Here is a 15,313-nt window from a genome sequence, read left to right as displayed (position 1 = left end):
CCTGTACATAGGTGTCAAGTCCCACTACATCCAGCCAAGGCCTCTCTCTTCACGCTGTCACGGTCATTCAAAGGACCTCAGTGGAAGTGAGAACCTGACCCACCATTGTCAACTCAACCAGGCATGAAGGACACGGAAGAGAAGAAAGCCAAGACCGCACATCACCTCGGCAGCCTCAGCACAGCACCCTCCCTGCAGACCCTTACCTTGGCAGGTATTGTTCTTCTCCTCATACCCTGCCTTGCACAAGCACTTCCCGATGGGCACCAGCCATTCCCCCTCAGCACTGCAGTGCATCTTGGGCGCCTCGTCAGTCACCGAGTGGTTGACACAGATGCCTGACACCTCTAGCAGCTGTGAGGAATCCGCTCCCGTGATGGTGTCAGGAAAGCGGGCCAGGTTGCGGATCACCGATGGGCATTTCTTATAGTACACGCGCACAGAGACCAGGGCGATGCAGGCACCCACGTCCTGGAAGGCGAGGTAAAATCCCTTTTTCGTTAGGGGCCCGACATCTCTCACCTCTGTGTTTAGCTTCATAACTCTGTCGCCGAGGTCTAACTCTGTGAAGCTCTCATCAGCAGCGATGGTATCAATCTTGATGTACTGGTTTTCTTTGATGTTCCTCCCATCTTCATCATCTGATTCGAAGTAATACATGTTAAAAGTCTCTTTGCAAGTCCCAAGTCCTCCTGGAAGGCTGTTACAGTCCCTCAGGGTGAATTTGAGCTCAATGAAGATGCGGGATGCCCCTTCATTAGAGATCCAGCTGGTCAGAAGCCAGTTGTTCTGATTCTGTTCCATTACCTTGCATACTTGGTATGTGTGTATCGGAGCATAGTTTTCATCCACCTCACCAATTTCTTCCCACTGTATAAAAAAGAAAAATATTACTTTTTTAAAAAGTTACAGCTCCCGCAAAATCTTAGCTTTCCCATCTAAGGGCACCTTGGGCTTCAGAGGTTCAGGAGGACTTTTAGGAGGAAAAAATTTTTTAAATGGCAGTTTTCCATACTGAAGGCTTGATACATTCCTGATAAAGTCAGATAAAAGACTCTTTAGAAATATAAAAGGATGCTAGTTAAGACCTTTTGTTTCAGGCATTTCAGAAGTGGGAAAACATACTGCTGGGTTTGTCCACTAGTACTTTGTTAGGGAGAAATAAAAGCAGATGGGGCCACAAGTTGGCCTTTTCCAGTGCATCCACATAGGAGGGGAAAAAAAAAAAAAAGCTATTTACAGCCCGTCTGTCCTGGCTCCCCCAGGCTCCTTTCTACCACATCCGCAAGTCACTGCCCAACACAATGAGGATGACCACATTTCTCCAAGCTATCCTCCCCCACCAAACAGCCTGCCAGAAAATCAGCAGAGTGATATATGAAATAACGGGCCTTTGCTCTCCCTAGGTGTGCTAGTCAGAGGAGTTCCTGCTCATGCAAAGAGAACATTACTTCCAATGGCAGCAACAAGTGGCATGAAAACATAACCTGATGCTACAGTCCAAAATGAGTTATAAATACCACCAGCAGAAAAGCATTTCCTCTCCTCCCTGACCTGGGATGTGAAAGTGGGGACTTCTGCAATTTCAGCAAGACATGCCTGCCACAACGCGCAGAGTTCACATGTACCACCAGTCTTCCGAGTGAGAAATATAACCTGAGGACATCTTTGTCATGCTAAGCAGTATTTTCATTTCTAAACAGGCCATGACCCTACTGTGATTAACATGTACTTGTCACTTTGCCCTTCCTGGTAGTGCCAGAGTTAGCTGGAGATATGCCCGCAGTGAAAGCTAGGCAGATCTCTGCAGGATTCATGCCTAACTTTGAGGAGAGGCAATTAACAATTACGAAGAGTAGAGCCATTGAGAAACACACAGGAAAAGTATGGAAGATAGAACAAATCTGCAGCTAGCTTCTCTACATTCCAGTAAATAGGGTGGGTTTAAATACATGAAATTAAAAAGCAGAAAAGCACCATTCTTCAACTACTGTGGTTCATTTAAGTGTTAAATATGCTGTACATATATGCTTCCAAGTGGATTTGTTTAACATGACACTATATAAATGCGAAGTCTTATTTTTATCATAGTGGCAATTCTCCATTTGATGAAACGGAATGGTATCCCTCCACTCCCCCTGACCCAGGCAGAGGTCCCTGCCGAATCAGCCCAAGGGACAGGTGAGAACATCCCAATATAGCCCAGGAAAGACCTTAATGACTTTTTCTGGCTGAAGGTCAGAGGATCACTCAAACAATCACACACATCAACCAGCAGCTATGGAGAAGTGTTAACCTCCAGCAGGAGGTGGTAAAAAGCATTTGAGGGCTGGAAATTGCTCAGACCAGCTTTAGCAAGTGGGGATGTGTATGGATGGCTACAAGGTACACAGTGTAACTCTGTATAACATTTAGAGAGCATCTAATGTGTATTTCTTTCAGAGAACTGACAGGTGCACCGACTGTGATGTTGCAGTAATATCATTAGTGACCTAACTTGAAGGTGTATCGAAAAACATCACTTCACTTTTTTAACACTTGCCAGATCAATTTTCAAAGACCCAACCATCATGCTCTCCAGAGTTACAAAATTAAGCTCATTTCCATTGCTGCTCCAGGAGTTGTGTTAGTGGGAGCAAGTATAAGAAAGCTCATTTGTTCAAAAACTAAATCCAGTGATTCTAATGGTTGCTTTCATGCACTGAGGGCACTAAACACCATGAGTAGGAAGGTCCAAGCATAAATACATCAACTGAGCTAGAGTGTAATCTCAGCTGCAAGAAATGGCACATGATCTAGCATCTCAGTCTTCAGGATGTGCTGCATTTCCAGCACCACACCCAGATCAGAGCAAGTCCTGCCATCACCACCTGCCATCAAACCTAAAGCAATCATCAGAGAGCAAGAGGAAGGGGATGTGCTAATGAGCTAAGGCTGCTTATCGCTGTATAATCCTCAAGGGAAAGCCAACCAGATTTTATCAGAGCAGCCACTATTGTGCAAAATCTCTGCTCTGTCATGTAATCCCACCTTCTTCTCTCCTATCTGCATATAGGAGTGCACCATTTCTCTCTCTTCAGCAGGGTCTGCCTCTCCCCAGAGACTGCAGGCAGCCTGCCACCTTTCTGCTTTTACATCCCTCCCCGAGAAGGGGATAGGGTAAGAGCCCCTGCACCTTCTGCCTGGTTCCAGCTTCCCAATCACCATAGACCTCAAACAAGTATTTCAACCAGCAAGGAATACAAACTAGAGGATGAAATGCAGCGCCTTATGGTTAATGAAAAAGAAAACTCACCACATTAAAGAGACAGCATCTAGCTGAAAATATTGGCATAAAAAAAATTAAGTACAACTGAAAAATTGTGTAATATTATCATTCCTCTCCACAGCACATTTTTGAGATATAAATCAACCCCATCTGCAGGATTAAAACAAAAATGCAACCATTAATTTGGTGCTAAATGTTTTCTCTACTTTAATAGCCTTTATCTTTAATAGCCCTAAGAAGGAAAACACAAATGCATTTCAATGGCCTGATGTTAAATCATTTATAGAAGACCTATTTCTGAAACAGAAATTTCTAGTACTCTACTGCTGGTGAGTTAACAGAAGCTCAAGACTGCACTCAGCTCCATCAATAGGAAGCGTGCAATTCGTGCAGGCTGTCTGCCTATGGAAAGGCCAAAGATATCACACATCTAACTAAAAATATAAGAGCTAAAAAAGCATTCAGTGGAGGGGCCTTGGGTTAAACAGACAATTTTAAAACACATTCACCAGCTGCCTGCTGTTCAGGCTTGCTTCTAATCTCCAGGATTCCAGGACCACAATTTGGTACTGTAGTACAGCAAAAGGCTGCTGCCCCAAAACCAAATACTGACAGCAGGGGTGAAAATGTCAGAGCTTTTGTTTATTTGGTTTTGGGGGGTTTTCTGTAAGGAGAGGTTTTGTTACTGTTTTCAGTAACTCATTCTCTTTAGCAGCCACTAAAGGTGTTGTGGAAATCTCAAGCCTCTTTCCTAATTCCACACATCCTAGCAATGCTGAAAGAGAAATTGGGCATTTCGCAAAATCCTAGCAAGTCTTAAGAGGGAAAGGGAGCTTAAGAGCATTAAGCAAAGGGGTTCCTAAGACTTACCTGGAACCTTCCCAGCAGGACTCTCTCCCTCCAAGGACTGTGCAACCTGCCTCTGTTCCCACTACCTATTTCACAGGCTCCCTGGTACAAGAAGCCTCATCCTCTCCCATTTCATTTTCCACCCCACCACATGGAGCTCTGCAACATATGCATGTTAATTCAGGTATCTGCTGGCACAAAGATGTAAAATTGGAAAAGGATTTATGCATTTTCACCTTTTTTTCTTTTGGAGAAAGGCAAGCCTGGCACAGATCTCGGATCCCAGGCTTTGAATGTGTGGAAGCATCTGAGATACTCCACACGCTTTGCCCACAGACAGAGGAGGGTAATTTTACCTCAAAATCCTGCTGTCAAACCCAGCACGAGCACAAACTGGTGCAGAGGAGAACGCAGCATGGGGCTGTGAAATCCCTATGCCAAATTAAAAGGGGAGACCTGCCGCCCTTCCAGAAGGGCAGACCAGCCCGGCATTCAGCTCTGTGCTATTTATCCTGCCTTTCATCCTGGTAATATTTGGGCATTCTCTTCGATTTCCTTTTATGCATCTGATGTTAAGACCTGGCTGCCAATCAATAGCCTCCAGCTCAGCTTCCACACACACGATCCCTCCCGCTACTCAACTTTATCTCACAACCTGCTCCTTCCTTCCTTTTGCTGCTTTCCTCACATCACAAAACCCAAAAACGTGGGTTGGTTGTTTTTTTTTTTTTAGATGCCTGCCAGCTTTCCACCTGCTATCATATTACAAAGTTAGAGCAAATAAGAAGCAGGCTTTCCTCTGTGCAGTTTCAATGACTTCAGTGAGGTCACATAAGGCTAAATCTCTAGTGAAAGCCAGGCAGAGCAGCACGCATCTTTTTTTCTGCACTGCAGAAGGTTTTGCAGGGCTGTGCTAGCCGTAAAATAAGGCCGCCGGTGTCACCATCTTGCCTGTTGTAAAACACCACTTACAGACACACCAGTCCCAAAACTCAACTACTCCAAAGCCTGCCACCAATATTGCCAGTTTTATCAATATGCCCTGCAATGCACGGCATTGCTCAGATTTTCAGCTCTGGAGCCATATGACTCTGGAGAGTCTTTGTTTTGCTGGGGGTGTTTCAGTCTTCATTAAAAGGGCTTTGCTTGCTCAAAGAACAAGAACACAAAATAGAAAGCACCCAAAAGTCACGTTATTTGTAGCCCCCTCTAAAGTGATGCTGACCTCCTGATTGGCAGGAGCAAAACAGTTCTGTTTTGAACGCTGGCATTGGCAAGAGGTATATGTATAACCTATATGACCAGCACTTGGGAAGCCTGGTCCCCCCCTCTCACAGCAAGGAACAATGATCCAAACCACTCTCGAGCAGAAGGAAAATGCAGTAACCTGACACAATGCTGCAAGTTTGCAAGTCTGCTCTTCCTGATGGAGGAGCAGTGCCAGGAGCAAAGCAGAGACATGGCAAGCAGCTCAAGATCTACAGGATAAACGGTGCCCACTACGTGCCACCTCCAGACAGAACAGAAGGCAAAATGGCTTTGCCCAGACCTCTTCCACCACTGCCAGGTCACTGGATCCTGTTTTAAACAGAGCTCTTAGGCAACAATTTTTAAGTATTTGTGCCAGTGTGACAACTCAGGCTTAAAGTTCAAATTCTGCTTTGGGGCAGGATGCTTGCTCACTGGGACAGCCCCGCAGCATCCCCCCTCCTGCCCTACACCAACCAGACAATGGAAGGACACCAACCACAGCCGCGTTACTTTTTCCAGTAAATCACAAATTTGAAATAAAAATAATCAGGAAACCAAAGCAATTAATGTACTTGGATCAAGTTAGGAAAGGAGGGGAGGGAGCAAAAACAAACAAACGAACAAAAAAATCAGTAAAGGGGAAAAACAGTGATTTTGACAGCCTCCCAAACCATGTGTTTACCATCTCTTCCTGAATTTGAACAAAATAGAGGGCAGGAAAAAAAGAAATTAATATGAAAACTGTTCTAGAGTAACCCAAACTATTTCTTTCAACCTCAGCCACACTTTTTTTTAATTTCAGCTACCAAAACAACAAAAAAAACTTACTACTTGTACAGACAAACTTTTCTTTTCCAATACCAACATCAACTTTTATAATGCAAAAGGTGAAGAGATTCCTACATAGCCTCAGCCTGTTTTGGGGGGGTTTGGAGCTCATTTTAAGGGGAGGAGCCAGTGCCAAAAGGAAACTGCAGTGAGTTCAATACAAAAAAATACTCATCCCAGTGTTTATTAAAACCTTTAAATACCAGAAGCAGTTGTAACCACCCAGGATCTTACCATTCCATACATCTGATACTCCCCCCCACCCAAGGCTCAAGCCTCATTTGGATGGCAATTTTACAATCGAGACATTGTATATATACAGACATATATTCCTACTGACAGCAGTTACTAGTCAAGCAAAAAACATAATGGATAACAGACAGAGGATGGAGAGGATCTGATTAATCTCCCTACTCAGGCAGAAATCTGGTCTAATGAAATTAATTTTAAAAGCTGAGCTTCCAAAGAAGGAACTTAACATTTTTCTGGTGGTTTGGCACGTTCCCCTCAATTTGTCCAAGTAGGAAAATTAAAAAAAAAAAAGATTACCACAACTTTTGGGCTACACTTCTCATTTTACCACTGGATTGCAGTTTTCTGCTGTTTTTTATAATGCCACTCTACTCTGGTCACTAAGCTGCACAGTCCGGTTAACACACTGCCTCAGAATATCCTGAAGTTAATAACCTGAAGTAAACGTGAGTTTCCTCACTCATTACAAGAGATTTCCCAGCCAGAAGCTAAGGATCATTTCTCATAAACTAAAACATAAGTGGGGGAAGTAAATTGCAAAGAGGTATGAACTAGAAGTTTAAAGCACCTTTTTGAGACATGCCACATCTGACTAGTGATCTTTTTTCTCCATCTCTATATCAACCAAACACTCACATATTCCCTGCTATCCCACACATGATACTTGCCTAACAGAAAGCTGACTTAAAAAGTCACTTCCATTACTGCCCCCCCTCAAAAAGAAACTTAGAGCAAATTCTCACTGCAGCAATGTTAAAGGAACAGCAAGACACATACTTCTGAATGACCTCTTTCAACATGAGGGCAGCAAAGGCGTTAAGAGGAGAAAAAGGGCCTTACTCCGTGTTAAAGGCTACTCACCACTGCATCAAGATTTAACAAGGCTCAATTTCACTCGATGCCAAGGTTTTATGTACTGCTTTGCATTGTGACAGAGGGCAGGAGAGGAATTAGTGAAGATGGGGGAATGATTAATGTTTCACCTCCACTATAAAATAGAACTACACTGGAAATGAGTTGGGTGATGTTCACAGTACCAGCATGCTCCATCCCAACTCCATTGCTGCCAACTGCACACTCCAATACTCAGAAAAACTCATCAGCAGCTTTAAAAAAAAATGGAATTTTTACGAGTGAAAACTTAAGCCTCTGGGTAGATACATCTTACAGTGTTTTGGATCTTTTTAATTCCATCCAGGTCAAGTTTTCAAAGTCCTGTGTGCAATCAGGACTGCTAGAAATCTACTTCCTCCACTAAGTAATGCCAAGTAAGGTTCTCACACAGTCACACTGCTCAGAGCTGACAGAAAGCACCAAATAGGAAAGACCATGACGAAACTGTAAGACTAGGCACGATTGCTCCTCCAAAGAAGTGCTAGATGTGAAGACATATCAGAAGTCACTTGAAGTTACATGGAGAACTTCATAATCATCAGCTCCTATTGTTTAAACATTTGAATTTGCTACTTGAACAATTCTTCAATATTCTTTTATATTTGTAACATGCATGTAAAATTTTGCTGCCACGCCTTCTATTTCTGCAGCAGGCTGTGCAGGAGACTTCTCAGTAAAACTCCCTTGCTGTAATATAACGCAAAAGTTTTGACAATTCCTGGATTGCTCTGCACTACTGACAAGACAAGAAACAATGCAGATTTCTGTAAAGCTGAGATAGCATCTCAAAACACAAGCAGTAATTTGCTAAACCAAGTCCCACCCAAGCAAGCCTGTAAGAAAGCAGAGCAATTAAAACCTTAAAAATTATTTGCAGTACATGCTTATGGTGAAATATATTATCTGTTCAGAGACCTGCACAATTCAAGCTGTTGAAAAATGAAGAAACATCAGAATAAAGTCACCTAGACTTTTCAGTGCTGCACACCAAGATGCAACGGAAAAAAAATGAAAATGGGAGAGAAGTTTTTCTCAGACTTTGATCATTTGCATGATCAATGAAAAATGTCAGGACCAGAATCCAAATGGAAGGAGAACCCAGCTGGAGGTTAGTGCAACTCAAATGAAAAGGAGCATCATCCCCTCTCCAGCATGCCTAATCAGAGACTGCTCTGACCCCTTCCCAGCACAAAGCGATGTGTTATTTGCAAACCCCGCCTTCCCCCACGCAATTTTCTTTTTTTTTTTTTTAACGTTTGAATTCTCTGTACATCCGTATTAAAACATCCATTTCAAACTGCAGTCCAGCAATTGAGGGTATGACGAAGGAGATGAGCATGAAAGAGGCAATGAAGAAACACAATACCATTAAATCATTTTTCACTGCTTAATGTAACACTCATTGCAGAACAATTTAACAAATGCCATAACAGTGTTTACACCAAAGTTTAGCACTGGAAGACTGACAGAGGCAGATTTTCAGAAGAACTCACAGTATGACATACATTTTAGGTTTATAACCAAGTGCTTGGGTTTTCAAAGCTTTTGGAATACTGTTCACATTATGTTACTCATCATCTGATGATACCAAGAGGTTCACAGAACAATTCTCAAAAGGGGCAAGAAAGGAAGTTTTCCTTGTTACTTTAATGTTGTCTTAATATTTAAATAAATCAAAATTTATTTGGGACTTCTAACTGTTTACTACAATTGGAATAACACAAAGCATTTGCCTTATTTTTAATGCCCACAACAGTGAAAATTTGCAAAAACTAAACTAAGTCCTTAAGCTTTACCAACGTCATCAACTATCTATAATTTCCTGAAAGTGAAGAAACATTTTTTAAGAATTTCCAGTAAAAGAGAAAAAATACTTGATCAAAAAGTGCATTTAATGAAAATACAACAGATTAAATGTCTCGGTTTTCTAATATTTCAGGCAAAGTGATACAATTATCCATGTGCTGCGCTGGCAAAGCGTAACCTCTCAGGCATATACCAGATTTGACTAGATTATAAGTGGCCCAAACACCACATCAGAGCCTCCAGCCAATGCATTATTTTGCCCCTGCTCCCTGGTCTCTAATCTACCCAAAGCTTTTCATAGAAATAATATTACATTCATGGCTTAGGCCTTGACAACTGCACCCATAAATCAATTTTAAATCTTGCATTAATCATCTTTCTGTAATCAGTGGCTATTCAGCACAAATTTACATCTCATTTCTGTTGGCCAAACAGCCACATTAGAGCTTTGAAGCTTATTCAGGCTTAAATGATTATATTCCCCTAATAAACACTGAAGTCCTCTCAGTCCAGCCACCGTGAGCTGCATTAATGACATGCCACGGCAGCAGGGGCCATCCAAAGTCAGCCTTGTATGATGCTACAAGCAGCAGCCCCCACGCCAAACAGATTTTTTGCATTTCAAATACACTCAGACAGAATAATTTAGAGAAGGCTGCTCTGCCTGTGCAGACCCTCTTATGGGAACTGGCATGCACAGCAGGTACATACACCAAGCAATTTATTGCACCTCCTCCTAAGAGCTCCATTTGCCACCTCTTGAATACATGAGGTTACCAGTAAGAAAACCAAAACCCAGATTTTCTGATTCCCTACATGCTGAGCACCTTACAACTGTCACCAAAAACAAAGCAAGCTGTTGAAGCTGAACCTTGTAGAAAATCCACTTTTCCCATTTGTCAGACAGCTATAACTTTGTTCACAGCACCACCAAATTGGGTCTTAGCATGCTTTTCTTTGATCACCTCAGAATTAGGCATTACATTTTTAATATCTGACTACAATTTTTTCCTGGCTTTTTGGTTGCTTTTGCTGCTTTGCGCAACAAAGACTATCACTTATGCAGGATTACAGTAAGCAGCTAAAACATGATCAGTTCAGGGCAGATTTTGCATGTTCTTGCCTGCAACCCTTATAGTGAAGCAATCTATCCTGATTTAACAAAGAATAATTATTTAATTAAAGATCCTCGGCAGGCCTACGTTATTAAACCAGCATAAAAAGCCTCACATTGATTGTATATTCACTTTCAGTTAAGGTCTGAATCAGTATGCTAAGATCTAAAAATGAATGAACAGAATGAGTTTATTATGACTGTTGTTAAGTACTTACCCACTATAGGTAATAAATTATACATGTGGATGCTTGTTACGCTGATTTCCACAACATAATGCAACTTCTAGTTACTTTTTATTCTATGGGATTTAATTCCCACCACATCAGGCTTATGTTACTATTTAAATATGGCACCAGAATTACAAGGATGTAAATCTGTCAGAGATGCAACCTGGACCTCGATGTTTCTTTAAAGCTGGAATTGAAGAAATATGGATGTGCTCATTTGTTTATGATGGATGTCCTATATCCTAACCATCTCAGAAAAGATAAATTTCTGGAGAGGTTCTATACTTCATAGGCTATTTTTCCTCACCTACAACCTCCTCCTGGTACTCCATGCTCTCTTCCAGCATCTGACAACCACTAAAGAACCAACTGAACATCAATATGCCACGGCTAGGAAAGCAGCCCAGGGCCAGTCAGAAAACCACAAGCAAGGACCTTCCTTGGACTTGCGTATATAAGAGACTTTCACAGCAGGCCCATCACTGAATGCAAGCTTCTCTCAGTTTTGTGCAGCTTATGGACATAACACAACCTAATTGCAGCAACAACATTTTACTGCTAAGCTGCTAATCCTCGTCTGTGGCCTGAATTTCTGGTAAAAAAAGTTTTAAGTAATCTTCAGGAGTCCCCAGGAGGAAAGGCACTACTCAGCACAGAAACTACAGATGATTACTTATCCATCCTTATTCTAGGCCTTACACTCACTCTACAAAATGGACTGATTGACCACTTCACACAAACATGAAATTACAAACCCAGTTTCATCATTATTTAGCAGTTAAACCATGAAATCAATCCCCTTTCAATCTTTGTCTCTTCAGCTTCAGACTCTTTCAGTGAAACTGGATGCATATTTCACAGTGTTGAAGTTTGAAAGGAAAAGGATGAATGAATGCACTTTTAAAAATAAATTAAAAGTACAATTCTCAGAGGAAGAACTAATTAGCATAGGAAACAGCACTTCTACAGGTTATGTGGTTAATTGACATCATTCTTCTTCCCAAAACACATACCCACTGGAAGTTAGACAGCTGAAGAAATGGCACTGTGATGTTGAAAAGTTGCCCCCATAGTGCATAATACATAAAGCTTTCTAATGTGTGCTCTCATCCATAAATTATTGTGCATAAAGAAACTTAAAACAGTAAGCAGTGAAAGAAATTTCATACTAAGTAAAGGAATAAGCCATTTAGGGGAAGGACCCAAAAACCTGTTGTTGCATCTCCGTAGCTTCCCCTAGCCTTGGGTGCGAGTCACATAGGACCAGACCTAAAGAACTCTACCACTCATACACACAAAAGGGGAATTTTCGTATTTGTGTAGACTGAAGCAGAGACAGGCCATCCAAGCACATCGGTGATTTCAGTGCAGTCTCCTCCACTCAGGGATGCAGAGTCCTGAGATGCTTTGCAGGCGTGAAGCCTTTACTTGCACTAAAGCGAATACTGAGCCAGGACTGAATCCTACCTTTCCTAGGGCTTTAGGAGGCTGCAGGGTTATATCTTCCCCTGTAACAGGAACCTGTCTTCCCAACAGAAACAATGTACGTGATGCACTCATGTAGTAGCACATCCATCTCCCATGGACTCCCCTTTGCAAATAACCAAGAGCCCAGATCAACTCATGGCAGAGGCTTCAGCACAGCTCTAGCACACAGTTTCAGGTCATAGATACATCTGGCACTGTACCCCAAATTCCTCCCTGCCACAGTATCCACCTGAGCGGCCACTAAGATTCCCCCTTCACTTCTACCTGGCTTCCATCACAAAGATGATTTTCTTCTCCTCGTGATCCATTTGCCTTACAGAGCAAACAAAAAGATAATGCAACACTTTACTAAGACCACTTCCAGAAAGCCACTTTCATTTCAAATGGCAACTCTTCAGCTAGGACAAATTGTAAAGATCCCAGAAAGGAAAGTCCGCAGCAGCTCCAGAGATCAGAAACCTACTCTACAGCACAAAAATCTATAAAAAAATTTGAAGAGAAGGCTGGGATGAGGCTAACTTGCTTGTGGCCTCTATTTGCCTGAAATGGGGTATGGGGAAGAGAGAAAGATGACTAGTATATACCTGTGAAGTTAGCAAGAAGAGGCATAGCAAGATCCATTGACTGAGAACTGAAGTTTGACCAATTCAGGCTGGAAAGATTAGTTTGCCTTGTAACAAGGACAACTTGCTGTTGGCACAAGCTACAAAGGGATATGGTGGACTCACCATAAGAGGAAGACTAAAAAGAAGGAATCCCTCTCCAGAAGATGCACTGTAGGTCAAATCAAGGTTACAGACCTGCTGCAAGAACCCCTGAAAAGTTCTACGCTGTACGAACCACCAGAGATTCAAGTACATAACATTAACAGCCCCACTGGCCTTAAATCCTATGAAGCTACAACACCATTACTTTCAGCCCACACATTCACAAATCTGCTCTTATTTTTAAATAACGAGAACTAGCAAATACTATAATATTGGGCCTTTTTTCAATTGATTGCTTTACTCCACCAACAAGGAAACTATAACTCAGTAAGAAACAGCATGTCTAGAATGTCAATGATTTGCAATTAACATATTTGAACAGCAGGGAGTTGCCCAACTTTCGTCCTTAATATCATTTTGATTACTTACGTATTTACTGTAATATGGGAGAAAACCAGTTCTCAGATTTAAAACTGTGCAGAGCAGAGAAGAAAGGAAATTTGCCAAGTAATAGCTTTGGTCACAGAATTGTGTGTGAAAAAATGTTTTTACTCTGTTTTCTCTCTTTCCTGCTTTATTTTTGAACAGACCAAACAAAGGTTAGAAAAAAGGAAGGGGACAGTCTGTTTTTTAAAGCCAACAATCAAGACTGTTAAGTTAGGCTCATTCCCAGTTCAAGAAAACACAGGACACCTATAGGCATTAGCACCCATTTTGGGTCTCAGTTGCTTGCTTTATCCTTGATCAATGGGGACACTACGTGGTCTTCCAGCAGGGACAGATGCACGGGGGAATTCATCTGGGAAAAGCCCCTCTCATACAAAAAAGCTCAACACAGATTCTGGCTTCTGCCAAAGACCCTCTGCAGCACCTGGAGAGATGCACAGGGACTCCTGCACATCCAGCTTCAGCGAGGTCAGCCTCTGCAAACAGCAGTGCTGGGGGAAACACCCCAGGTTAGCACTGGAGGAGCTAACCCTGCTAGCAGAAACCCTCAGGAGTACTGCTGTGCTCAAAAGGGGCAGGGAAGAGGGCAGTCCAAAAGGTTTACCCTGGGCTAGTGGCATCAAACAAAATAGCTTTGCGAACACCGAGCAAGGGCTGCTTAAGATTCCCTGCTTTCTTTCCAACACCTTCACAGCAAAAGCCTTTTACAAACATTATACAGGCAGCATCATAACCAAATCCCCCAGGGGCTAAAGACATTTGCCAGTTCAATACACTTGTACAGCTCTGAGAAACAGGCTCTGCCAGACTTAGTTACTGCGGCTCCAAAGGACACAGTAGCTCCTGCCTATCTGTATAGCCTGTCCACATCGAGACACCCCTCTGAGTTAAATATACCAGACTCTGAATAAGCAGCATTTTGAAATTTAATATACAGGGCTTGGGAAGCTGAGCTTACAGCCTGTGTAATCGGTACAGATATTCAGTTATCATTAAAATTAATAAGTAGGACAACAACCAAATCCCCTGACGGGTTTTGATTATCTCAGTCTGGGTATTTATCAGAATTACTCTGACACACTGAGTCACTGGGCTCTGGCCAACGGGCACAAGTCGCTCCTTAGCCCACTGTGGTTTCCTTCGCACTGGAAGTGTCGTGACACCCAACATCAGCAAAAGACAAGTACCACCACACAAGGAGATGGATATCTGAAACTGTGCAAAAAGGTTTGATTTGATCTGAAATCCGTTTCCAAGTCAACTATTCATTTTGTTCCTGTTCAGCAGCTGTATTCTGCCTCGCTGTAATTCTGCAGCAGAGCGACTGCAGCCACTGCTTTTGCAGGGAGGCACTGACCTGCTTGCAGTCACCTACCCCACCACCTAACACCACGTATCAATGACGGCAACTCATTTATTTTCTGATCATCTGCCATCTGTAGTGATTGACATAACTAGCAATTCTTTTCTAAAACTGAATCATTTTTAGGTTGATTTTCCCAGCACTAGAACTGAAATCATCAGGGCTTTGCCCAACTATTGTACTGATCAATATCCATATTTTTAAGGCTGTAAAACTCCAGAATTAGCAGCGACACAAAAAGCAGATATGCTGCCATTGAAGTTAACTACACACTAACATTCAGTTATTCAATCTGGCATCAAAATAAAGCAAACAGTAAACCAGAAGGAGATTGTGTAATGAAGTGACTTTATCTCACAGGATTATACTTGTGGTTACAACTTCAATTGTGTAGTCTAGAAGGATTTGTGACAAACTGAATAATCTCACATTATTGTAATGATTTGTAATCACAACACTGGCTACAATTTACAGGCTTACTATACATTTGCATTGCAATCAACTAAAACAGTCAGTGCATGCTCTTCAATTTGTAACAGCACTTAAAATTATGTCTTGCAAGGAGCTCCAACAGCTGCCCAGTCAAACAGTATGGAGGTTCAAAACCAAGGCAAAGCTCTCAGATCTCAAGTGTGAATCTTCCCAATTTTTGAAGAAAATAAAGCTAAAATAAAACAAAACTGAATACCCCCAAGGTTTATGAACAGAAGACCAAAGGCCATATTTTTGCGATCCTTTACTGTTGATTAAACCAAGAGCAAGCAATGCTGAGCAGACGTCATACAGAGCAGAAATTATTTTGATGGCCCTCAACTT

At 42.1% G+C, this 15,313-nt stretch overlaps 1 protein-coding gene across 1 annotated transcript in view; it reads right to left on the bottom strand.

The window, feature by feature from the left end:
* Positions 1-15,313, bottom strand: part of EPHA5 (EPH receptor A5) — a 180,906-nt gene that overhangs the window by 155,092 nt on the left and 10,501 nt on the right. Inside the window, exon 2 of the mRNA XM_009334131.1 lies at positions 207-870. Within this exon, the coding sequence (XP_009332406.1) occupies positions 207-870 (664 nt within the window). The remainder of the gene's footprint in view (positions 1-206; positions 871-15,313) is intronic.

This window comes from Pygoscelis adeliae, unplaced genomic scaffold (genome assembly GCF_000699105.1).
Source record: "Pygoscelis adeliae isolate BGI_AS28 unplaced genomic scaffold, ASM69910v1 Scaffold521, whole genome shotgun sequence".
Classification (NCBI taxonomy): Eukaryota; Metazoa; Chordata; class Aves; order Sphenisciformes; family Spheniscidae; genus Pygoscelis; species Pygoscelis adeliae.
Note: the sequence above shows the minus strand (reverse complement) of the source record. Positions and strands in the feature narration are given on the sequence as shown.